Source organism: Melospiza georgiana, chromosome 20 (genome assembly GCF_028018845.1).
Source record: "Melospiza georgiana isolate bMelGeo1 chromosome 20, bMelGeo1.pri, whole genome shotgun sequence".
Classification (NCBI taxonomy): domain Eukaryota; kingdom Metazoa; phylum Chordata; class Aves; order Passeriformes; family Passerellidae; genus Melospiza; species Melospiza georgiana.
Genome location: NC_080449.1, coordinates 3,184,246 through 3,210,014, shown reverse-complemented (window position 1 = coordinate 3,210,014; position 25,769 = coordinate 3,184,246). Strand labels below are relative to the sequence as shown.

The window sequence follows — 25,769 nt, the reverse complement described above, 5'->3', positions numbered from 1 at the left end:
GCGCTGCGGGGGCACCACGCGGCGCTGCAGGAGGGTGAGCGGGACCGGGGGGCGAGCGGCGCCGGGCCGGGGCAGGGGCCGGGGCAGGGGCCGGGCCCGGGCCCGTCTGACGGTGCCGCCCCGCAGGTCTGTCGGAGCTCCGCGCCCGGCGGGACGAGCTGAACGGGCGGATCCAGGCCGAGGAGGCGGAGCGGGGCCGGCTGCAGGCGCGGATCGCGACGCTCTCCCGCCGCTTGTCCGACACCAGCGAGAACCTGGCGGGGCTCCGCTCCACCCGAGCCCACATCGACCGCACCATCGCCGAGATGGACCTGGCCTCCGGGGAGGTACTGCCAGCGAGGAACATCGCCTTGTGCAGCTTCCCCGTGAGGGGAGCAGGAGGGACGGCATTGATCTCTGACCAGGGACTGGGCCTGACTGAGGGAATCACTGAGAACAACCCGAGGTGGTCAAGGATCCCCCAGCCCAGCCCCTGTCCCTGCCCAGCCCCAGCCTGGGCACCCCTGGCAGCGCTGCCCAAAGGCTCCCGGAGCTCTGGCAGCCTCGGGGCCGTGCCCATTCCCTGGGCAGCCTGGGCAGTGCCAGCACCCTCTGGGGGCAGAGCCTTGCCCTGAGCTCAGCCTAACGGTGTGCCAGGGGAGATTTGGGATATGCACACGCATATATATACATATATATATATATATATATATATATATATGTTTGTGTGTGTGTGTGTGTGTGTGAACTCAGTCTGTATTTACCTGAATGTCGGTTGGGAGCACCTCGATGATCCTCCACTCCTCCCTGGGTCGTAGCCCTGCGGCCAAAACAATTTCCCACGCCCAGGATGCAGCTCTGGCACACAGACCCCATCATGAGAGGGATGGGTTGGGGGTTGTTTTGGTGCTGCTTGGGCTTGGGCAAAGTTTATTGTCAAAATACATTAAAAATGGCTTTTGGAACAGATCCCTAAAAATTACCATCGTAGATCCATGGTTTGGGGGAAAGGAGGAAACCAGAGACATGACACTGACCCACAATCCTACTAATTCAGGCAGAGAACAATGGTGCTGATGGAGCTGTAGGCCTGCCACTCTTCCAGCCCAATATTTAGTGTATTTCTTTCATCTTTAATGGAACAATGTCATTATAAGAGTCAAATTGTTGGGGCAGTAAAGAGTGGGAAGGAGGCAAACAGCACCAGAGCTGGCACTGTCATTTTGGTTCCTGAGACAGCTCTACCCATTCACCTGTGTGTGTTACTGCCAGGCAGGGACTGCTTGATCCCCACGGACAGGGCCACATCTGAAGTCACTTCTGTATTACACACCAACAGTTTTTATTTCTTTAAAAAAGGATCTTCCCAGCCTCTTTGAAGATAAGTGACAATCTTCCTTCTCATGGTGACCAGGCAGAGTTTGTGTCAGAAACACCTTTCCCCTATTAGCTGCTGCCTAAATTCTCCTCCCATTTGCATTTTGAATGTGACCAACTACTGTGTCAGCTCCTCTTTCTCTCCCAAAGTCAGTGCTTTCCCCTGGCAATCACTTTTCAGGTGAAGCTGGAGATGTTTCCTTGACCTCCTTCAAGACCTGATGGTTTGAAGTGAAAGGGGAAACCCACATAAAAATTTAAAAGCTTAAAAACTATGTTGTAAGGTGCACAAACAGCCCCTTTAAAAAGAAAGCTTACCTGAGATCCAGGTCACACCCCCAGCCCACAGATGAATTCCTGTTTATTGAAATGAACTGACACCCACAGGAGGTATCAGGAGGTGGTGAGGAGGAGATGCTGGTGTCCTACAGACAGAAAGTAACAAGAGTTCCTTTCCTGTTTGTCACTCCTTGCCTTCTGCCAGCACCCACAGGATTTCACCTTCCTCCAGCACCTTGTGCTGTGGGGCACTCCCTCAGCTCCTCTCTGATCACTTGGTGATTTCCACAAATTCACAGGAACAGAAATTATTTTGGGACCATAACCATCCCATTTGGTTACAACTGTCCACTGTGTTAACTTTTTTAACTGGTGAGGTGGGCATTGTGTAAATATATTGTAGCTTAGAGCACAGGAAGTAGGGATGTTAGATTGTGTACACAATGAGCTAAAAATAGGAGAAAATTAATAACAGATGTAGTCTGGCATAAGGTCACTGTAGATTTGAGTTAGTCTTGAAGGCAGAAACCCAAAATGTGCAGTTTTAATAGTGGAAAAGAGTTGAAACTGACCTTAATTTAATACTGACCTAAAATTTAATAGTGACCCAATTTAATACTGACCTAAAAAGCTCAGGTACCAAATCTCCCTTAAAAAATCCCAACCAACCAACCAACACCCCCAGTCTGCTTCAGGAAGTTCTCTGCCTCATGTTCCAAAGCAGATAAATTGCTTAAGGTCTTTCATATTCAGAATATGAACACAAACCAGAGAAATTCTCCCACGGATATTCCCACATGAGACAGGACAATAAATCACCAGGAATTAGAGGCTGAAGGGCTGACAGCCCCTCTTGCTGCAAGGCAGATCAGCTGAATTGGAAGGGAATTCATAAGAGAAACAGTTTATGTAAAAATAAGCTATTTTTATTTCTTTCCCAGATACTGGACAATTCTCAGACATTGCTAGATGTCCTGAAGAAGGAAATGAGGGATCTTGGTAAAATCATTGATCCACAAAACACTTCATTAGGACAACGAATACGTCGACAAAAGCGCTCCTAAACTTCTTCAGCCTGGAATGTCCTGTTGGCCAGAGAGAGCTGCTTTGTGCTCCAAGGATGCCACACTTAATAAAAGCCCTTGTCTTGCAGAAGTGAATTTACCTTCCAGATGTGCTTTGGTATTAGTCAGAGACCCACTAAAGCAGATGCTACAGAGCAGGGTAGGCATTTACACAGAAATACCCTTCATTTAGAGCCCAGCCGTGCTGAGGCACATCCCAGGAGGTGACCCAGCAGTGATGATGCTCCTGCCCTCAGCACTGCCCTCACCCTGCTCTGCCTGCAGGCAGCTCGAGGAGCTGGGCAGGGGTTAGAGAGGAAGCTGGCAAGTGCAGAGGAGTGCAGAACCACAGCTCCAGGTGCAGCAGCATCACCGGGAGCAGGAGCAGAGTCAGCAGCAGCCCCACAGGCCTGAGCTGTGCTGCCCACAGGGTTAATTCACACAGAACCAGAGCAGTGTTGGAGCTGCAGGACACTGTTGGCTTTAGCATTCTTTAGCATTCCTCATGGATCCATAGGAGAACTAAGCCTGGGCTACTTCACACACCTTGTCCCTAACTTGAGTTGAAAGCAGCTCTGCCTTACCACCTGCAGTTGTGCAAGAAACAGAGCTGCCTTAAACTGACCTGGGCTTTTCCACAGGGGGAGATGCTCACTGGGACCTTTTTTGCTAGAAAAGCTGTGCTGAAAACTCACCCCTTAAATCTAGCAGTCACAGGCAGTCTCACACTTTCCCTCATTCTACACCAGTCTCAGCACCTTATCCTGAAGTGTTTTATTAAAGGGAGAAGCCTCAACACGTGGAGCTCCGTGGTCCTTGTGTCATGTCCCAGGCAGATGCACTGCAGACACATCCTGCTCCAGGCAAATCACACAGGCAGCACATCTCAAATTAGCTTGGAATGGATTAGGAGGTGCAAAATATTTCTTTGTGGTGGCCCCCCAGCCAACATCTAAAACTACTGAGTAGCTCTCTTTTTTTTTTTTTTCATTACCTTTCCAAAAGTATTTAGGCACCCAGGGCAGAAGGGAACAGCTACAAGTAGGGATGTCCTAACAAAATTTAATCCTGTTTTTCAGTAGAACAACCTTCCCCTGCTGCTCCAACAGACACCAAACCAAGTGCAAGGTATGCAGAGCATTTTCAGTTCACAGGGCAGTGTCACTTGAGCAGGCATTCACAATCTACAATAGACAAACCAGGAACCATCAAATTTAATCAGAGATAGCAACCTGTTCCTTTGGATCACACCCCACTCATTCCATAAAGCCCAAAGAGGCTGGATCTGTTCTCACATCTCTTTTAATCCCAAAGTACAAATCACATTAGCAGCACTGCTCCATCTGTTCCAGAGTGCAATTTTGACCCTGAGTTTACAGTAGTAGAAAACTTGAATGGAAGATTCTAGCAGATTCCTTTGCATATTGGCTGCATTAAACAATTATAATAGAACTATAAAAATCCTAGAAAAAACAAAAAATAACCCACATTCCTTGTTCAAGTTCTGCAGAAGAATGGAGTGAAACTTCCCTCCTGTGCTTTGACTAGAAGAGCAGAGCAAGTGTGGCTTGAAGGAAGCAACCAAGAGAGATCAATCAGATTTGGAACAAAGCAACAAGAGGAGCTGGCAAACTGGAGCACAACCAGCAACTCCCAGAGACTGGATGCCAGAGTTGGGAAGGACAGACCAAAGCTATGGCCAATGTTTGGGAATATTCAAGAGGCTGGAGGCAGCCTGGACAATTCTCTACTAATTGGTGCAAAAGTAACATCTAAATCTAAAGGCATTCATTGCTCTTCCCATCCCTCCCTCAGGGTGTTCAGTGAATTCCACAAGCATGTAACTGGCACATGAATTCCATGATGTTTCAGTGAAACCAGAGCTGGAAACATGCCAAGGACAAACCACGAACCTTCAGTGGTTTTCCAAACTGACACCCAATGTGTCAAATCACCGTCAGGCTGTGAACCCACCCAACTGCCCAGTGCTCCACTGGGGAGAAGGGTTGCAAAAGCTGTCCAGACCCTGCACAGTGCCTGGACTCAGACAAGCACTGAGAAAAAAATCCACATCCATCCCAGGATCACAGATGTCCTTCTCACACTTGCCTAACCGCAGCTGATCTTGAACAAGGAACATGCAAGGCCACAGGCAGAATAAATCATACGCCTCGGGAGCAGTAATTCGGTCCCAAAATCCAGTGCAAATATTGTCCGGAGATGCCCAGATGGGAGCACGTGGTCCATCCAGCCTTGGCAGCAGGATGGGGAGAGCCGCGGTTGCGGTGCGGGCTGCGCTGCCCCTCCTGCCCGGCAGCCTCAGAAATAGAGTGCGGGCTCGCTGCTGAAATCCGAGAGACCGCCCTTGTCCGCCGGGGTGAGCTGTGGGCAGAGCAAGGACACCGGGTCAGAGGAGCCCCCTGGGCCCCGCATGGTGCCTTGGGTGTGTTTGGTGAGTGCCCCCCTCCAAACGTGCCCCAGAACGTCCTGCAATGGTTTGGGTTGGAAGGGGTCTTAAACCCACCTTGTTCCAACCTCCTGCCATGGCAGGGACACCTTCCACTACCCCAGGTCACTCCAAGCCCTGTCCAGCCTTGCCTTGGACACTGCCAGGGATCCAGGGACAGCCACTCTGAGCCAAGGCTTCACCACCATCACAGGGAACAATTTCTTCCCAATACCTAATCTAAATCTCTTCTCTTTTAGTTTAAAACCGTTTCCCCTTGTTCTATCATCTGCCCATTTAACAGCAACAACAAAAAAATATTCCCAATACTCCCTGTTTTTTATAAGCCCTCTTTAGGCCCTAGAGGGGGCTCTGAGCTATCCCTGAACCTTCTCTTCTCCAGGTAAGCAGGCCCAGCTCTCCCAGCCTGGCTCCAGAGCAGAGGAGCTCCAGCCCTTGGAGCATCTCCATGGCCTCCTCTGGACTTGTTCCAGCAGATCCATGTCTTTCCTGTGCTGAGCAGAGTGTGCCAGCTGCCCGAGTCTCCACACAGCCAGGGAGGGGCAGTGGGGCAGTGTGATGGTCCCTTTGGGAGCAGTGACACAGCTCCCTGGGCAGGAACACGAACACAGGTGTGCAGGGAAAGGCACATCCTGTCCCATCCGCTGCCTGGAACAACCCCCACCCCACAGGGGAGCACAAGAATTGGTTATTTATAGGCTCACCATAACCTGGTTCCCCTGGGAATCAGCATCCTTTGGGAGGGATCCCTCTGCAGCAGGACCCTCGTACTTCTGCTCCTGCCACTCGCTGAACTTCACGGAGTGCTTTGGGGTGTAGCTGGATAAATCTGCTGGAAGGACAAAGATGAGGTAAATATTCCTCACCACCCCAAACAGAAGTGGGACAGGATCCCAGCAGGGACAGCCTGGATGCTGCCCATCTGCAGCTCCCTGTTCACCTCCACTAGCATTTCCACCCTTAAGGGCTGTGGGAAACGTGGGCAGTGTCAGACACCACAGAAACCCCACGGTGCCCACCCACACAGTGCCTCACTCACCTGAGTTAGGTGTACTGGGATGCAAAGTGCTGTTTGGGCGTGGAATATAAAAGGTCCGAGATTTTTCATCTGTTTCAGAAGTGTGTCCTTCCTCCTCCTCATCCTCTTCTGCCAGGGAGCTCTCTGAGGGGTACTCAAACATCGTCTGCAAACTTGTCTCGTTGAAAGAGATCTTCATCTGACAACAGCAAAGGAGAATTATCAGGGAGAAGCACAAGAACTGCCTGATCCCCATGCTGGCTCTGGCACAGGCCAGGGCTGCCCCCTGGTTTAAAACAGCCACTGCAGATGCCCCAATCCCTGCCCAAGTCCTTGGTGGATCTCTTGCCATGCTGAGAGAAGCCCCAAAGGCAGAGCCAAGGGGTCTGGAGCAGCTTTTTGTGCCCTCTGAGAGCCCCTCACACTGACAACCAGCACCCACATGTTGGAAAGGTGACATTGCTAATTCCTGGCAACTCCTTTGTGTATCCAAGCTCCAGGAAACAGGATCAGGACTCCAGTCTTAGGAGAACATAGCTATTTAAGCTACATTGAACAGGGCTTAAAACCAGAAGTGAGAAGCAGGAAGCAGCTGAAGGAGAGATGGTAACAGGTGGTAGCAGAATACTGGGAAAATACTGGGCAAGGGGGAGGCCTTAAAGGTTCTGGTTTGAAACCAGTTTTATCCAGTATTGTCACTAATGACCTTTCCACCGTAACTGGAGACTGAGAAATGAAAGTGACGCAAACACACGAGTTCATCAAGGGCTAACCGGAATTTATGGCCATGAAGAAACCTGGAGAGCAAAAACACTAAAAATGGAATCAGGTTTGAGAGCAACCTTAGCCCTAAGAGAAGTTCAGCACCTGTGAACAACTGAGGAAGAAACTTTGGGATTGGCTACAGGACTGTAATCAACATTAGGATGCTGCGTAAATAAACCAGGAATGAAGGAAGGCATTTCTGCTGGAAACAGGGACTGCCCAGCTCTCCTCCCTGTGCAAATGTGCTCATCCAAGCTGGAAAGGAAAAGGAGGGGTTTGCTCCCCAGCAGCCCTGCCTGTCCCACTCATTCCCTACCACTGTGCTCCTTACAGGTCACCTCAACAGCTGCACAGGAGATTCACTGACAAAAACTTCACACCAGCAAAAGTAAACGTGGAGAAAAAGCAAAACAGCTCTTTGTAAGTACACCAGAAAATACTTACTCTGTAAGTACTCCAGAAAATAACCACCCAGGAGCAGAGAACTGCTGATGCCAGCACACATCAGACAAATAAGGAGGCTAAGCTTGCCAGGAATAAGTTGATGCCAAAAGTAGGGAAGTATTTAGCCAACACAGATCAAGGTTCAGGAGCAACTGTCTAAAAGGGTGTTGTGATCCCTTTACTTCTAAATACAATTAAAATTCAGCTAATAGGGTTATGAACAGAATGGAAAGGACATGGCAACTTGTGACAGGTGGCAGGAGCCCAGTAATGGTTCTGATCTCCCCAGATGCTGTGTAATGACAGGCCAGGGGTGAGTGCAGCACATTTATCCCATGGTTCTGTCACACAGAAAATCCCCAGAGGGAAGTGGCACCTGGCTCCAGGCACCACAGTGCCCAGGTGCACCCATTCCCTGTCACAGCAGTGGTAGGAGCACTGGAGTGGCATTACCAGGGGCTGCCAAGTCACACCTGGATGTCCCCAAGGGCCAGAGCTGCCAGCAGGTCACAGTGCCACCTGTGCTGCCCATGCACAGGATCCCTGGAGCGCTGCAGGATCAGAGCAGGACAGGGAGCATTTCACTGCTGCTTTTCAGCAAAGCAGCAAGGGCAGCTTTGCTTGACTCTGGGTACCAGAGGGAGCAGCTGCAGCTCCCCCACAGTGCACAGCACAGCTGGAGCTGGAGCTGCTCTGCCCCAGGGCAGGATGGAGCTGGGACACGGGCTGGCTCCTTCCCCTGCCCCCAGGAGAAGGCAGGATGGAAACTGCATGGAGGGAAGCAGCTGCCTATCCCCATTCCCTGCCCCTGCTACCCCAAATGACACAGAGCAGAAGAGTGATTCTATTTGAGAGAAAAGGGACTGGAATGAAATGGTGCTGAAGCTGAGAGCATCCCAGTTGCTGCTCCCTGAATTTCCCATCCCTGCTGCTGACCTAGATGCTCCCTGATCCGAGCCAGGCTGTCAGTGCTCACAATGTGGTGTCTGTCCCGTGGGGATGAGCCATGCTGCCAGGGACAAAGGCCACCAGGGTGGAGGTGCCCAGGGCTCCTGGAAGCCCAGGAGCTACCCCAGAAACTGCACAGAGGCCATTAATCAGTGCTGCCAATGGCACTGAGGGGCAAGAAGTACTCAGCTAAACATGGAAAACAGGAGAGATATGCCTTGGGGTTTAGGATTTAAGCTTGGGAGATGGAACTAAATGTTCCTGGGTTTCTGCTGTCTGGAGGAAATCTCTAAGAAAAATTACTTTTAGTCCAGTTTGGACCAAAGGTGCATGCAGTGCTGGAGGAGAGAACAGCCTCAGCAGGGAGCAGAAACAGCCTGGAGACACCCACACCCCACACAGAGCCCAGAGACAGCAGCAACACCCCAAACCCAACAGCTCCCACTCCCCACAGCCAGTTCAAGCAGGAGGCAATGCTGGAGCCCCTGACACAGAGCAACCAGCCAGCCCCAGGGCACAGCTGGGGCCAGGATCACCTGCAAGGCTCACACAGGCTGCTGTGTGGCACAGGGGCACCGTGGCACAGGTTCCCCCAGAGCACCCTGAGCTGCCCTGTGGCAATGCCAGCCCCTGCTCCCAGAGCCTGCAGCAGGCAGAGCCCCAGGGTGCTGCAATAAAGCCCTGGGCACACCCAGGCAGAGCAAACACGAGGCACAGCCAGGCACTGGCACTGATGGACCCTGGGGCACCCAGCCCTGCCCATGGGGAGAGAGCCCAAAGCCCAAAGGCGGCTGTGGCAGCGCCTGAGCTCCCCTCTCTGAGCACAAAAGGCTTTCAGGGAAGCACAAAGCAGCTCTGCTTGACCCAGCACAACAGGGAGGGTGAAGCATTCAGGCAAAACCGGGGGACACAGGGGCAGAGGAAGGCTGTGAGTGGCTCCAGAGCCCAGCTGAGTGCTGTGTGCAGGAACACAGGCAGCCTCAGCCCCAGGAACCTGCCAGAAAGGAAAACCAAGAGCCCAGTCATGGCACAGACAACAGGTTTGCACAGCCAGCAGTGCCTTGCCAGACCACAGGGACTTTCATGGGAACACAAAAGGCACCAGGGGACGTTTCTGTAGAAGAAAAGCGTGTCCCAGCAGAGCCAAGCTCACTGGAGCCCAGCCAGAGGCTCTGCTCAGCCTGGCCCAGCACTGCTCCCCTGCTCCTGCCCCAGCAGCAGCTGCCAGTTGTGGCAAGGGAGAATTCTGCACCCTTCAGCTGTGGATGTTTGCAGGGATTTGTCACTCTTTGCTCAGCTGGAGGCTTCACCCACAGCTGTGTCACAAACCAACCCAAACCCATATATACATACATTTATAAATGTATATATAAATAAATTTATATATTTATAAATTTATGTATAAATACTCTGCCCAGCAATCATACTGGAAAGAATAAATCAGGCTTTTCAGGAAACATTCTGCTGTTCAATCAATAGGTTCTTGTTGCCATAGCAAAAATCATTTATTTATTTGCTAGGATTTGAACTAGTAATGAGTAATATCCAGGAAAGAGAAGGCAGGGCAAACATTGCCCAACAAAGCATAAATCTGAGTAGTCATGCAGATCTCATTTAGAAAAGGGAAGTCAACCTTGTGTCAGGCTGGCAGGACTCAGGCTGCACCCAGACCAGCCACCAAAGAGCCCCCAAATACAGAGACTGATTAAAAACAAAAATAACCAATTTATAGAACCAACCTACAACATGAGCAATGACAGTCTGCAGCCACCTCACCTCCAAAAGGAGAGGAGAAAGTCTGCAAGGCAGTATTAATGACAGAGCAAAGACACAATGGCTTCTCACACACCAGGGACTTCTCAGAAAGTCTCCAGGGGTTATTCTGCACCCTCAGCTCCAGAAGGAATCTCCTTACTGTGGCTTTTCCCTTCTCCACCCATTATTACATTTGCTGCTTGGCTCATGAGCCAAAGTAAGGTGTTTACACCTTTTAAACTGAAACCTCTTTGACAATCCAAATCCTCACCTTGTAACAGTCAGGAAAATGAATTGTTCTAGACATTAAATGAATAAAATCATCCTATAATTCTATCCCAGCAGGGAGAGTCTGAGTCAGCATTTGCTCCCCATCACAGCAGCCCAGAACAGGGGGGCTGAGAAGGACTGAGCCCCTCTCCCCTCCCTGTGAGTGGCTCCCATCTCCCAAACCTGGGGCTCCTGCTGGAGTTGCCATCCCTGCTCTGTCCTTGAGGAGCAGGATGGGATGGTGAGTGCTGAAGCACAAGCTGGGCTCCATCCCTGCCCTGTGCCACCCCACAGCACCTCCAGCAAATGCCAACCCATCAAGAGCCTCACCAGATCCAAACAGCTGAGCAGCACCAGGGAGCAACACCTGCTCTCTTCACTACTGATTCTCCTCTAATCATCCTCTGGCCTCAATAATTCCCAAGTGACAAATCCAGGGACTGCACTGACTCCCAGGACATGCAGGTGCTGCTGGGTGTGATTTAAAGCAGCTTTTCACACCTGGTCTACTACAGGATCACACAATCTCCTGAGCTGGATCCCCCCAGGATCCCCCAGCCCAGCCCCACCCTGGGCACCCCTGGCAGCGCTGCCCAAAGGCTCCTGGAGCTCTGGCAGCCTCGGGGCCGTGCCCATTCCCTGGGCAGCCTGGGCAGTGCCAGCACCCTCTGGGGGCAGAGCCTTGCCCTGAGCTCCAGCCTGAGCTGCCCTGGCCCAGCCCCAGCCGTGCCCTGGCTCCTGTCCCTGTCACCACAGACAAGAGATGTCTCTGTGTCTCTGTGTCACAAGATCAGTGTCTGTCTCTCCTCTTCCCCCACAAGGAAGCTGCCTCCTCTCAGCAGCACAGGAGGGTTTGGCTGCTATCTGCAGGATGATCCAGCATGAACACAAAGCAGGGGTTGACATCTCTGAGAGATCAAGCACAGACAAAACAAGTGCTCTGAAGAACCTTGTGCTCCTGTGGCACCTCACATCGAGGAACATTTGCTGCTGCACTGGTTGGCTAAAGATTGGGTCAAGGAGGCACAAGACACCACCTGATACCTGAAACTGCAGCCAGCTGGGAGTGTCAGCAAGGCTGTGCACACAGAGCATCCCAGGGAGGGCTGCAGAGAGCCCCTGGGCAGGGCAGGAAAGCTGCTCCAGCCCCAAACCCACGGGGTTGGTGGGTGCAGGCTCAGGACCTGTACAAAGAGGAGGTTCTGACACAGAACAACCTCCAGCTGCCACAGACTGAGAGGAAAGGTCTCTGCACAGGCAAATAACTGCTGTGAGACTGGCAACAGGGTAGAAGCAGAGATTTTATAGTGGACAAAGATCCCCAAAGGGTTTACCCTGCCCTTCCCATCTGACCAGTCCCACAGAGCAGCAGATTTAGTAAAAGGAGACAGAAAAGCAGTTCATAAACTCCAAACCTCTGCAGAGACCTTCAGTTTTTTCACAGCAGCCTGCAGTCAATGATTTAGACAAGTCCCGTGAAAAGAAACTTTTAGATAAAAGCTTTTTGGGAAAATGAGCCAATTTTTTGGAGTTAGCAACGAGCTTGTCTCTGTGTCTGTGCTTGTCCTGAAAGCACAGTCATGTGTCAGCCCAAATTGTTGAATAACTCCAGGCACAGACTGTGTGGGCAGCCTGAAATAGTACCCTGGGGACTGCAGAATCACCAGCACATCACCAAGGCATTTGCTATCATTCAGAAGATAAGGAGCTTTTGTGCCTCTGAAGCCTTTCCCTGACACAGAATAAAGGGTTTTTCCCTGACAAGTATCCCTAGGAACAGAGGGACTCGAGGCTTGGTTCCTATATCAGATTAACCCTGTACTGCTATGGCTGAAGCACTCTAAGTGTGCCCAGAAAACTGCAGATGGCAGCTCAGAAATGTACTTTTCTGTACAAGAGGAAGAGTTTTGGGGAACTAGAACTATGACACAGAATCACTTGATCATGTTTTTCCAAGAAGTGTTTCCTGAGAGTAACACTGACTTTTGCCCAGCCATTGACTGCACCCCAGTGAGTTACTGAGTAGAGCTAACAGCACTAAAGATTTACAGCAGGAGCACGTCAGGGAAGCCCTGTGTGGCTGGCAAAGGAGACATTTCCTTCAGGATCACATCCCAGCTCCCAAGCCACAAGGCAAAACAAGAAAGTCTCCATTTACAAGGCAACCCACAAAGCCAGCTCTGTGTAATCAATATGCTGAAGCACATGGCAGATAGGAGCAATGCATGGAGATTCGAAATATTAAACTCCTTGTGCAAGACACAGGCAAGTTTCAAATTCCTGATGAGAGGTGGCAGGGTAGGGACAGCCCCCAGAGCATGTGGGGCAGGTGGCTTGGTTAACTCTTCCCTTCACTGTGCAGACAAGGGGAGATTGCAGTGCCCACACAGGCACAGCTGGAGCCCCAGTGTGCCAGGGCACAGAGCAGCCATTCACCCTGGGAGCCCTTTATTCCTCCTCACATCTGCAGGCAGAGGAGCCAGAGCCTTCCCCAGCTTAACAAGCAATTCAAAAATTACTTATTTGGCCCCTAAGAACCGGACAAGTCTCCCTGCTTGTACGAAACAAATCTCATCTGAATGCACAAAGGGAGCAGGATAAGCAAGGTACAAGTAGTGTCAAGACTTGGTGTCCTTCTAAAAGCCACACAGAGCTGCCCAACAGCCCAGGATTTCACAGGCAGCTCTGAGCAGCCCATTTGTAGCTACAACGAGGTGCAGTGATGAAGCTGCCACCCATAAATGTTTCTGTGCAACCCAGACTGCCCAGAGCAGCTGACAAAAATACCTGGGTTGGTGCTGGAATGGAACCCATGGAGCATCATTCCAAGGGAAACAGAGAGAGGCTGGGAGCAGAATTACTTCCCACCCTGTCAGGGAGCTCATTCAGGACCAAAGGCTCCCATGATGTGAACAGCATCACCTGCACAACAGAGTTCATGTCTCTCTTGCCCCTGCTCTCTCTTTTAACATGCAAAAGGAACTTCCCTGATGAGCAGCAAGTGCAGCAGGTTCACCAGGAGCCTCAGGGATGTGCCCTCAGAGCTGCATTTTCAGCAGCTGCAAGCGACACAATTTCCCTACACACACAAGTCATTGTCTGAGATATTTCCTGCATTCTAATGCCCACAGAGCAGCAGCTCCATCCTGCCAGGTTCCCAAGAACATCCGAAGGGCACTTCTCAGAAAACATCAGCCCCGAGTTCCTCCGGCCCAGATTTTCCCAGGATGTTTGTGAAGTCGCTCCGTGTGATACTGACACTCCATGTGACTCTTCCTACACAAACAGGGATATCCTCCCAGCCCCACGCACTGCTGCACTCACTGGAAGAGCCTGGGTTGTAAATAGGTTTTAAATTCAGGTTTCAAATTCAGGTTTCACTTGGGAGGGGTGTGAGCACAACCCCTGAGGTGAAGGGGATGCTGCTGCAGCAGCTCTTACCCAGATTTCCTTTCCTGCCACTGCACCCAGAAACTAAATATTTTCATTTTCCCTACTGTTCCCCACACATAACACAGACTTGGGGCAGGACTCCTGCCCCAGCCACCCCAGTGTCCTTCCTCTGTTCTTCTCACAACACCATGACCACACACTGGAAAAACCAGAGTGGAAAGGAAAACCCAAACCTGAAACAAACTGAAACCTTGAGATGGAGGGAAATTATAAACCATCTCCAATCTGGTCCACAGATTAGGCAAACTGATTAAGAAAACGTTAACTGTAATCCTTGTGATTAGAGTTAGAGCACAAAGTACTTCAAATCTCCTCCTGAGCTTTGGGGCAGGCTGAGCCCTGGGCATGTCCTAACCAGCTTCAAAGCCAGGCTTGGCTCTTATTTGCGTCAGAGTTTCTATTTTAGCCCTTCTGTCCATTCCTGCAGTGCTGACAGCAGCAGGCAGGACATGGGGGCAAGAGAACCAGGGGAACTGGGACCAGCTCAGACTGTCACTGCAGCATGAGAAGCATGGGAGTGGTGAGGCCATGCAGAGCCTCAGCCACAGAAAGTTTCCCACTACAGAGATGAGATGAGATGAGATGAGATAAATCTGACTCAGACTCTGCCATGGTTTCATACAACAAAGTCTCAGCACTTCAAGGTGCTGGCATGTAGTGGGGAAACAAAAAACCACCCACTGCCCCACTGACAGCCTCGGGGGCAGCTTGTGAAGTGGTTTAAAAGCTGTAACTGCAGCTGATTTCCAGGCTTCAGCCATCAACATCACAGAAAAAACAATCAGTGGAATTAGCAAAGGGCAGGAAAATGGCCCTGGGTGAAAGAGCCTGCTGCCATCTGACAGCTAATGGAGATCATCTCTGCAGGGGAGGGGCTGCACTTCATCATCCAAGACACTTATTTCCTGAGCATGACTTATCTCTGCTGACCTCATCTCCTAAAAATGCAATACATCCATGTCAGATACTGCCATGGCCCCTCCTTAAAGGTGGCAGATGAATCTGCCCCAGCAGAGCACAGCCAGAGACAGAAAATAGAACAGGAACACGCAGTTCCCCAAGAGCTAAAGAACACAAATCTCTGTCCTGACCCCTGCAAAACACAGGGATGACATCATCAAAGGAGTTCCTGCAGAGAGATTTCTTCTTCTACTACTAAATTAATTTACTTGTGTTATGGTTAATTTACTTGTGTTATACATTGCAAAAACAAACTTCAGGCAGCCACCAGCATTTAGACTCCACACTGTGCAGACTTGCTCCAAACAGGTCTGGGCAGCAGCTGGAAATGTTGATCCCTGCCAACATCCCAAAGCTACACCTGGTTCTCACAGGAGACCATCTCCAGCAGAACTGAACAGATGGAAAACTACAGAGCAGGAAGTTCAGCAGGTTAGAGCAACAAAGCTGCTGCCCATGATCAAAACGGAGGGGTATTTAAACTAATCTTTTAACAGACTTTTAAGTGGCAATTTGGAAGCCACATTCAGGCTTTATGCAGCTCAAAAGATTAGGACATGGACCATGCTAAAGTTTGTGCAAGATGGAACTTTTTGAAGTTCAGCTGAACATCTTTGAAGACGATTTAGAAGCTTTAGACTCCAACTGTTTGGATCCCAGCAGCCTTGTTCCCGTAATCCCCGCTCGCACTGGGCTGCGACTCGCCTGCCAGCACACGGCAAGCTGCCAGCTGTGACAACCACTAAACATTAAATCCATCAACAACCTGATGTCTGCTGGCTCTCAGCTCCTGTTATTCACAGGACTTTGGCTGGCCTGGCCAGAATTCATTCACCTTCCCGGCAGGATCTGCAGGAGGTACCGGACCCTGGAGAGGAAAACACTCAGGATGCTCTGCAGGAGTGACACACCGGAGGAGCAGGGCCAGGGCAGAGTGCAGCCTCCAGCCAGAGGAGAGCCTGAATCCCAAAGCCAGTGACTGATCATGGGGAGCCCAGCTGGCCCTGCACTGCTCTGTCCTTGCCCAGCTCTCCTCCACACACCAACCACATGTTCTCCAGAAACCCAGATTTCTATCTCACCAACAACTCTATTGGACGTTATTCTGGCAGGTAACCAAACCACCACTGACTCTTGTCAGCCCAGATGAGCAAGATTTTATCCTCTGAGATCCCGAAGATCCACATCCTGCAGCAAAGCCTTCCCTTCCTCCTGGCACTGCTGACATGCCTTTACTTCAATAACAAAGAGAAGCCCTGAGCAGAGGTCACCAACAGTGTGCTGCATCCTCTGCCCCATTCCCAGTTTAGAATAAAGGTCAGCAGGTCTCCTTCCACCCCTGCACATGTATCCTGTCCTCTCTGAGAGCTCAGCCAGCTCCTCCAGCAGCTGCCCAGCAGCTCCTGGCACATCCCTTTGGAGCTGCAAACACACTTCTCAGATGGAGTCCCATCCACAGTGCTTTATCTGAACTGCTGGTGGTACTGCCTGGAGAGACCTCAAAACAGCCCCAGAGCAGATGAACAGCCCTGAAGGCACCTGGAGCTGCAGGAGCACAGCAGCTCCAGCTCATCCATCCCCCAGGGTGAGCAGGGCTGGAGCTCTGCCCTCCACCTGCAGACCCTGATGTGTCCCATCCCACACGGACCTTCACAGCCCCAGTCCCCCCACAGCAGCTCCACAACAGAGCTGGGAACGGATTTTGTATTTCCAATACATCATTCTCCTCTCCCTCAGCAAGCTCCAGCTCCAACCCCCAGAGTAACAGCTGCCTCACATATCTGAAGGTCTGGAAGGAGCAATCAAGTTGTTTATCCTGAAAGGCCTTGAAGCAGCAGCATCCCCCAGGCCACAGCAAAGTCACAAGTGCCACAGCCACTGCCAGCAGGCAGGAGCAGGGGCTGGAGCTGCCTCTGTGCAGGGCAGTGCTGGAACCCAGCCTGTCCCAGCCTCCCTCCCAAAAAGCCACGGAGGATGTGGATCAGGGCACTCAGACCACAGCAGCTCCACTTGGCTGGCACTGCTGCCACAGTCAGGCAACCAGAGGCCACACATGGGGATGGAAAAGGAAGGCTGAATTTCTACATTTGAAGAAAAACACCATTTGCATCTCACAGAACAGTGGTGTGCAACTGGCAGGGCTGACACCCTCCTTCCTGATAAATCATTACCCCTGACTGCACAGCCAGCCACTGATCCACAGCATTTCCAGACTCTGCTGACCTTTTTATCTCCCAGATTCCTGCTGGGCATCAGCAAACAGTTAAACTTTTCCAAGTTCTTGAAGTTTCACTAAGCACTACTTTCTTAAATATGGAGCATAATTAAAGATCTTTACAAAGCAAGGTTTGGAAAGGAAGATGCTTGGCACAAGAAGGGCTTGTTCACCCCAAAATACACAGGAGCTGCTCACTAAAACCAGCATCAGGTTTTGACACCCCAAAAAAGAAAGAGGATTGGTTTTAACAAACAACTGCAGGTCCCAGCTCACAAGAACAGTCTGTTTCTGCCCAATTCAGGCCAAAATCAAGTTTCTGAAAACCCCGAGACAGCTACAAAACAGAACTCTTGTTTTTGGCTGGTTGCCTTGGAGACACAGAGTGATCTCTTGGGAAGAAACCAAGGAATGCATCTTAATACGAGCTCCTTCCTTTTCAGGCATCAACACTCAGCCTTATTACCCAGAGTACAGCCACAAACATCCTCTGGGTCAAGAGTAAACAGAAATCTTTCCATTTGCCTCCCATCAGCATCTCCTAGACCCTGCTACAAAGTCATACTCTGTGCTTGACTGAGCAGGAAGGAACTCAAAGGAAAATGGGTGTTTCTCCCATACCACATTTAACTTCACCCAGAAACTCGTGTCTTGACTCCTTTCCTTCAGCTCCATCTTATTTTTCAAAGGATCCCTATTTGCTTCAGCTTCCTGAGTTCTGCAAATATAACAGGCAGTTTCTCCTTTGCCTTTTAACCTCTCTCCTCTCAGAAACCAAATGTTTGCACAAGTTCTCCTGCAGCACGACCCCACACACAGCTCTTAGGGCACAGCTCTGTGTGCACCTTGCAGTATTTGGCACCTCAGCTGCACAGCAGGGCAGATAATGCTGTTAAGCTGATAAGAACAGGGGCAGAGAAGCTCCATGACCTGCCCAATGTCACACAAATCCACCACTGACACACAAAACAGTAGTTAACCAATATCACACGATGTTTTAGGCTGGGAAAGGTCCTCTGGAGGTCTGTAGCCCAAATTCCTGACTTCAGCAAGACTGACTTGCCAGCTGCTCAAAGTTTTCCCCTGGCAAGTTTCAGACAGCTCCAAGGCTGGACATGCCATGACTTCTCTGGGTTTGACCAACCAAAAAACAATTCAGTCACTGCACTGGACTTGTGCTCATCTCCCTCCCTCCCTCCTTTTTGTACTGACAAGGATACCTTCCACTGGACACCATTTAACTCGTTTTACTTGAGGCTTTGTTCCTTGTGCCCCAACAGCATCCCCTGCTCAGAAAAATCAGCTCCTCAGCTCCATCAGAAGTAGGGCTGACCCAAATACAACCATCCCACAAGATTCTCTCTGTGCCCTCTGCTCCATCCTAAGAGCACTCACAACTGTAAATGCTGCTTTAATATTTATACCACACACCTGATTTGGTGTAAATCAAATTAACACCCCAAACTGAACCTGAACAGAGCCAAAACAGCTGCAATGAGTGCAAGCCAGCAGGTGTTCGGGCAGCAGAACAACTCCAGTCTGACCAAGCACTTCCCTGTAGGAAAACAAGGAAAAACTTCAGGAGCGCTGAGCAGGAATCAACACTCCTGCTCATTTGCTTGCTCTGTCTCTCAAGGTGCTCCAGACCTGCTCCCGGCATTAGTCACCATCAAATTACCACAGGCTGCATGTGCTTAGGGAGGAATTTGACAGCGTTGAGCCAGGGAAGCAGCACTGCCTGCCTCCCTTCAAATGAGATGCATCCTGCTCAAAGGATTGCCTCAAATTATAATGCTCAGCGCCTCAGGCACCCACGTGGATTCTGTCCCTCAGTTATCTATTTGGATTTGGGTAACGGAAATGTCCCACAACAATTCCCACTATGGAAAAACATGTCACACCACAGCCCTAAAAGTCGGGATCTGCCACCTCAGTGTGCTGCCTTCAGAGCCCAAAGCTCTCCCCACTCCTCTTGTCACGTCCAGATGCATTTCAGCAAGTTCTACAAAGATTAATTTTCAATTTAGGGCTCACAAGGATCTATGCTACTCCCCAAGCCATGAGAAAATCTGGCATTCACTGACTCCAAAGGCATTTGGAGCAATCAGCATCTCTTGGATCGTCAGAGCTGTAGCTGCACATTCAGAAGAAGCAGGTGGTATAATCCTATCAATGGGAGTTAAGTTCTTGCTGATCTCTTTCTGCCTAATCGAGACCTAATTCTTGAGCCTCTATCAATAGATCACTAATGAGGGGAAGACACCATTGCCACACTGCTGGGGGACCACGGGCAGCTCAACACGTCCTCAGACACAGCGAGCAGAGCAGAGGGAGAGGGCAAGCCCACAGCTGCTCCAAGCACGCAGCTCCCCCTGATTTCCTAAATTCCTGAAATACTTCACTTTCCATTATCGTATCTCCAAGAAGGGCTGGGGTGGGAGAGGCCCTGCAGCTGTCACAGGGCATATCCCACCCTCAGATGCTTTGTGGGACAGTCCCCAGTGTCCCCTCCCTGAGGGCAAATTCTGTTTAACACCCCAAGTCCCAACTCCCAGCTGTGGTTCCCCTTTAGGAACTCTTTAAAGTTCCAGGAGACAGTAAAAGCAAATAAGGCACTGGGCTTGCAGAGTTGCAAACTGTCCTAATATTGGATACCATGAGAAATATTAATCTCTGGTTCCTTCATCACCATTCTGAAATGTCCTTCGCATCAGTGTGGTGGGGTTACACCTTCCCTCTTCTGTTTTCCAGTCCGTTTTACCCCCAGCTTCAGCCAGGTCTGAGGGCAGCCACTGGCTCCCACAGGGGGCAAACACACTGCCCTGTTCCCAGCAGTGCCTCGTGAGCAGCCAAACCCAAAGCAGCCCAGGGACACTGGCAGCCTGGCTGCTGAGCACAGAGTGCCCAGTTACCTTCTTGCGCCGCGAGCCCGTCTTGCTCATGCAGGACCTCTCCAGGGACAGGTACCCCCCGATCACTTCGATCTCGTTCACCGTGGGGTAGTGCTTTTTATGGGGTACCCCCACTTGAGGCCCATCAGCGTTCTCCACGGCTTTGCCTCTCGCTTTGCTCTCCTCCTCCTCCTCCTCTTCATCCCGCTGCGGCCTTCCGCTGGCATCGGGGACAGCCTGCAGCCCCGGGGCCACGGGCTTCCTTTTGGGCACGACAGTGAAGGTGCTGCCTCCCTTCTGCTGGGGGGCAGAGTGCGGTCTGTAGAGGGGGACAGAGGAAAACTCCATCTCCAGGTCGGGGCCAGCTGCTCCGGGCTGATCCGCCAAGCTCCCCGTCCTCGCAGCCGGGCCAGCCCCGCTGTCCGGCTCCACAATGTCATCGATGTAAGTCACGGGTACCAGAGGATCCACAGGCGCCGCTGGGGAAGTGATGGGCTCTTCCTGCTCGGGGGCGGGAGCCCTCGGGGGCTCCGGGGGTGCCTTCTCCTCCGAGGGCGGTGGCGGCGGCCCCGGCCTGGCAATCTGCGCCGGCGGCCGAGCCGGGCTGCCCTCCCGGCGGGGCACGAACACGAAGGAATTGCGCGAATTCAGGCGCAGCTTGGCCAGAGCCTGTGCCTGCAGATCGTGGGCTGGGATGGCCGCCAGGTCGGGTTTGGGGGCCGGGAGGATTTCGAAGGAGCCCCCGGCCCGGGGGGCTGAGGCGGAGAGCGGCTGAACGGCGCCGGTGGCACTGGGGGCCGGACTGGCACTGGGCAGGGGGGACACGGCCACCTCGGCCTGCTCCGGCTTTGGCCTCCTGGCGTTGGCTCTGGCATGGGAAGGGCTGGTGGATGGCACTGGTGGCCCCTTGGGCGTTGCGGGGCGGCCGGCGGGGACAGCGCCGGGCTCGGGGACGCGGGCGCTGGGGAGCTGCCCCCGGGGTGTGACCGTGAAGGAGTTGGAGCTGATCTTGTGGACAAAGCAGTTGGCCTGAGGGGCCGCAGCCTTGGGGGCAGCTGGGGCCGCCTGTGGGGCTGCAGCCCGGGGGGGAGCCGGGGCGGGCTGGGGGGCCGCGGGCTCGGGGGTGAAAGCCCGGGGGGGAGCCGGGGCGGGCTGGGGGGACACGGGCTGAGGGGTGACAACCCGGGGCGGTGGTGCGGGCTGGGGGGTGACAGCCCGGGGAGGTGCCGTGGGTTGGGGGGTGACAGCCCGAGGGGAAACCGTGGGCGGGGGGGTGACAACCCGTGGAGGGGCCGTGGGCGGGGGGGGTGACAGCCCGGGGGGAAGCCGGCGGCAGGACTGTGGGCTGGGGGGCCGCTGGCACCGCTGGAGGAGTGGCGGCCCGGGGGGGAGCCGGGAGCGGCGGAGGGGTGGCCGGGACGGCGGGCGGAGATGCCGGTCCCGCCTTTGGCGCCGGAGCCCGGGGGAAGCCGGACCCCTTCTGGAGGGGCACGGGGGCACGGGGGGAGCCGGGTCCCGCGGGCGGAGCGGGCGGCGCGGCCCGGGCAGCGGCCGGTCCCACCTGCGGCGGAGCCGCGGCCCCGCCGGTCCCGGGCAGCGCGTCCCCAACGCGGCGACGGCGGCCCCGCGGCCGCTGCCCGAACTTCTCCAGGAGGCGGCTGACGGTGCCCGGCTCGGCCGCCTCGAGCGGCTCCGGTGGCTCGGCCGTCTCGTAGATGACGACCTGGTCGGCGCGGATCTCGGCGAGCGCGGCGCCGCGCCGGGCCAGCAGCTCCCGCAGCGGGTCGGCGCCGGCCGGGTCCCGGCGGCGGGCGGGCGGCGCATCCCCCGCGGCGAAGCAGGCGGCGGGGTCGGCGCGGGACTCGATGATGAGGATGTTGTCGGCGCGGATGGTGCGGATGCCGGGCACGGCGCTGTACAGCTCCAGCAGCTGCTGCAGCGGCCGCGCCGCGGCGCCGGGCCCGGGCCGTCCCTGCCGCAGCCGGCGCCGCTCGCTCTCCAGCCGCATGAAGGGGTTCTCGCGGAGCGGGCCCAGGCTCTCCGCCACCACCAGCCGCTCCCCGGCCGGGGGCTCGGGCTCGCCGCCCGCCCCAGCCAGCTTGGCCCGCTTGCGCTCCAGGATCTCCCGCTGCCAGGCGGGCGCTGCCCGCGGCCCGGCGCCGAGCGGCAGCTCCGCGCTGCTCATGGCGGCGGCGCTGGGGCTCTGCGGGCCGGGCCCCGCCGCACCGGGGCGGCCCCGCGGCACCGCCCCCGGGCCGGGCAGGGCCGTCCCCGCGGGGCCGGGGCGGGGCCGGAGGTGCGCCGGGGCCGCCCCGCTCCGGGCCCGGGTCAGCGCTCCGCCCCGCTGCCCGGGACAAGGGCCCCGGGGCTGCCGGACAGCGGCGGGGCCCGGGCACGGTGATGTGACCTGAGGTGGTGCCGCATCCCCGGGCTGGGAACCGGCCGGGCCCCGCCGCCCCATCGCCCTCCCCTCGGAGAGGGGACCCCCGGCCCGGGACACGAGCCATGGTGATGGACACAGAATCCCAAAAAATACAAAACAGCCATATGTGCCTATTCCCCCATCCCGAACTGGTCCGTCTGGTGCCAGCCGAGGGCAGGGTCGATAAACGCCTTTCGGGGTCACCTCCTTCGTAGGCAGAGCAGGTGCTTGTGCAGGAACAGGGAACCAGCCCCTGACTCTGGAGCACTGTCTGTGCTACCCGGACAGTCAGAGGAGTGTTTTGGGGAGAGCTCTGAGGACACAAGTGGAGTTTTCCATGGCACATGGCAGCAGAGTGGGAGAACACTTTTCCCATTTTGCTCTTTGCTGCTCATGGAGGCCGTGGAGAGTCGTCCTCCCTCTCTGGAGACATCCCAAACCCACCTGGAAGCGTTCCTGCGTCACCAAGACTCTGTCTTGGCAGGGGGCTGCACAGGACCACCTCCAGAGGTCCCGTCCAACCCCAGCTATTTCTGTGATTCAGTAATTCAGTGATTCATTGGCAGCACTTGTTGGACGCAGAAGTGCCGCCGCGGCGTTATTTCCAGTCAGCGCCTGTTATCAGCCGCCCGCAGGTGCCTTTGGGAAGTGTGCGCAATCAGGAAACCATCGCTCGGCAGCGCAGCAGCGCTTCCCACGCCTCCCGAATCCTCCCTCCCCTGGGAGACTCGGGGGACACGGCACGCGTGACATGGAATTACCTTTGGGCAGGGCTCGGGGAGGTCCCCGAGCCGCGCCCGGCCCGCACGGCCCCGCCGGGAGCCCAAAGCGCGGCTGTGTTTACGGGAGCAGCTCCGTGTCCTGCTGATAACGCTCCTACCTTTGCCCTGCGAGCCGCAACAGAGCAATCGCTCCCTCTTCAAACGAAACCCGGCAATGATATCTGTGAAAAACGCCCATCACTTGTTTCTAAAATTTTAAAAGTTTAATAGTAATAAAATGGTTATTTAAAAATAGTAATACAATTAGAGTAACAACAATTTGGACAAATTGAATTAGGACAATATGAGATAATAAATACAAAGAGTTACGGATGTCCGGGTACCTTTTTCTGGGCAGCAGGAGCCCGAAAAAGGACACTCCTTAACAAAGGATTAACCCTTAAAAGCAACAGCCTGTTGCATATTCATACACTTCATACATGACGCATAAATTCTATTCAAACACAGGATTCTGTCTGGTGATCGTCAGCTTCTTCCTCCCAATCCTAACAGCGCCTTCGAGGCGGGAAGAAGTTTGTTTCTTCTGATAAGAGGGCAACAAATTCTTTTTCTCTGAAAGATTTAAGTGTCCTGTGGCTGCTATCTTGCTGCGAGTCCTTTCTTTAAAAAAAGTATCTTACATAGCACAGTTTCTATTTTAACTTTTTTATATATATATTTAACACAGTACTTAAGAGAATTAACACAGCATCACTTTCTAACACAATACATACAATATTCATTTTAATATTTGCGAAAAGCCTATCATAAAACACACGCATTTTCCACAATGCCACTGGGAACAGCTTTTATTGCCGCGGTTCCCCCGCCCGGTGCCCGCGGGGAGGGGCAGGAGGCAGCTCCAGCCTTTCACCTCAAATAACCGCGGGTGCTGTGGGGCTCACGCGTGACCTGCTGTGCCCCTGGAGCACGGCTCCATCGCGCTCCATCTGCCTCCAGCAGGGCCGCGGGGTGCCCGGGGCTGGGGATGAAGCGGAGCCAGAGACATTTCCCCGCCTCTGGTGACTCACGGCTCAGGCACGTCCAGAGCCAACAATGTGCCTTTGTGCCCGGAGATCTCAATGGATTTCTCTTTCGTGGTCTTGTCTGGTTGGCTTTTGAGCCTGTGTAAAGCCCGTAAATCCTGAAATAATGAATCCCACACGGTTTTGCTGCACCTGGCGCAAAGAAAACGCCACCCTTTGTGGACATTGAACCTGACATCTGCTGGTTTCACCGCATGCTCGCCTGCCTTTAGAACAAAACAATAAATCCAACCATTATTCATCCCCTCCCCTGCCAGTCAGGATTTGAGAGCCTTCCATCATTTCTGTCAAGTGTTCCGAGTCAGTGGAACCGTGTCAAGGGCTGGGCAGCGGGACTTGGCCGGCGAGCAGAGCCTGGAGCTAATCCCGATGTGTTCGCACCCAGGGAACCCCGGCCCAGTGCCCGGGGCTGCTCCCGGGAATCCCGCTCCTGTTTTGGCACAGGAGGGAACGCTCGGTTACAAAAGCCAGGTGTGATGATGACAGGGCCAGCCCTGGCAGGCTGTGATGGCAAAGTGCCACGGACAGAGCCGGGCACGGACAGAGCTGGGCACGGACAGAGCCGGGCACAGACAGAGCCGGGCACGGCTGGTGCGGCTGAGGAGCCGCAGGAGGAGAGGGCAGGGACAGCACGGCAGGGGCTGGGTGTGAGGAACAGCCCCAGGGACCCCCAGGGGATGAGGGCACAGGGAGAGAGCAGGGCCCAGCATTACTATGTGTGATTTCACCTTAAACTCAGCTCCCACTGCAGTTTGCGTCCATCACCCACTGGTGCAACAGAGCACTGAGGCAGAGGCAAGAAGCGACGGAAAAGTAACCCCTTGTAACTGGGCTTCTCAGCAAATTTGACTTTGTACCTCCTGGTGCTGATTTAAAACCAGGACACATGGAAGGGTTCCAGGATAAAGGATAAAGGATAAAGAATCTGGGTGATCTTTCTGGGCACCAGGCCCTCCAGGCACCAGTGGTGCCACAAGGCTGTGCAGTGTGTGGTAAAGGATCAAAGGTGATTTCTGTCATCTGTCACACAGCTGAGGTGAATGTGGCACGTCCCACCTCACTGTGGTGGTGGCACATGGAGAATATCCCCAAATGGGGACGGTGGAGAAACAGAGGCTGTGATCCTAGGGCTGAAGAAAAATGGCCCAAATGCCAGAGCTGTCCAGCCTGTTTCTCTTTGTCCTGAGGGGCTGCAGTTACCACATCTATCAGAGGATGATCATGCAGGTGACTGTCAGCATTGGAGATAAGAGAAAAATTGCAGCTCGGAGTTGAAGCCAGTGGCAGTTCACTCAAACAGGCCCCTGGGAGAGAAAGTGCTTTATCAGAATTCATTCATTGCCTTCTGCCCTCCTGGGGACGTGCTCTTTTGGAGCCGGTCTGTTTTCCCCAGGGGATTACCAGGCCTTTAACCTCCCTTGGATTTCCCCAGGGCCCTGTTCCTGTGTCTGGGAGGGTGCTCAGGGATTAGCCTTGCTCCCAGGAAGAGGCACAATCCCTAATGCGCTCTAAATTCCTTAGCACCCCATGCTCACTAAGCTGCAGATGCTGCTGGAACCTGAATCACTCTGAGCTATCCCTGTCCTATCCCCAGGACTGGATTTGTGGCTCTCACATGGTCCCTTGTTTAATTATCAGGATTTTTTTGTTTCCTC

At 53.5% G+C, this 25,769-nt stretch overlaps 1 protein-coding gene across 1 annotated transcript; it reads right to left on the bottom strand.

Annotated features, from left to right (window-relative positions):
* Positions 1-3,990: 3,990 nt before the first annotated feature.
* Positions 3,991-22,070, bottom strand: TPRN (taperin). The gene is given in 5 exon segments (XM_058038395.1): positions 3,991-5,081; positions 5,871-5,998; positions 6,206-6,383; positions 19,907-21,181; positions 21,183-22,070. Coding segments are annotated over 5 exon segments (2,532 nt in total). The 3' UTR covers positions 3,991-5,018.
* Between the last annotated feature and the right edge of the window lie 3,699 nt (positions 22,071-25,769).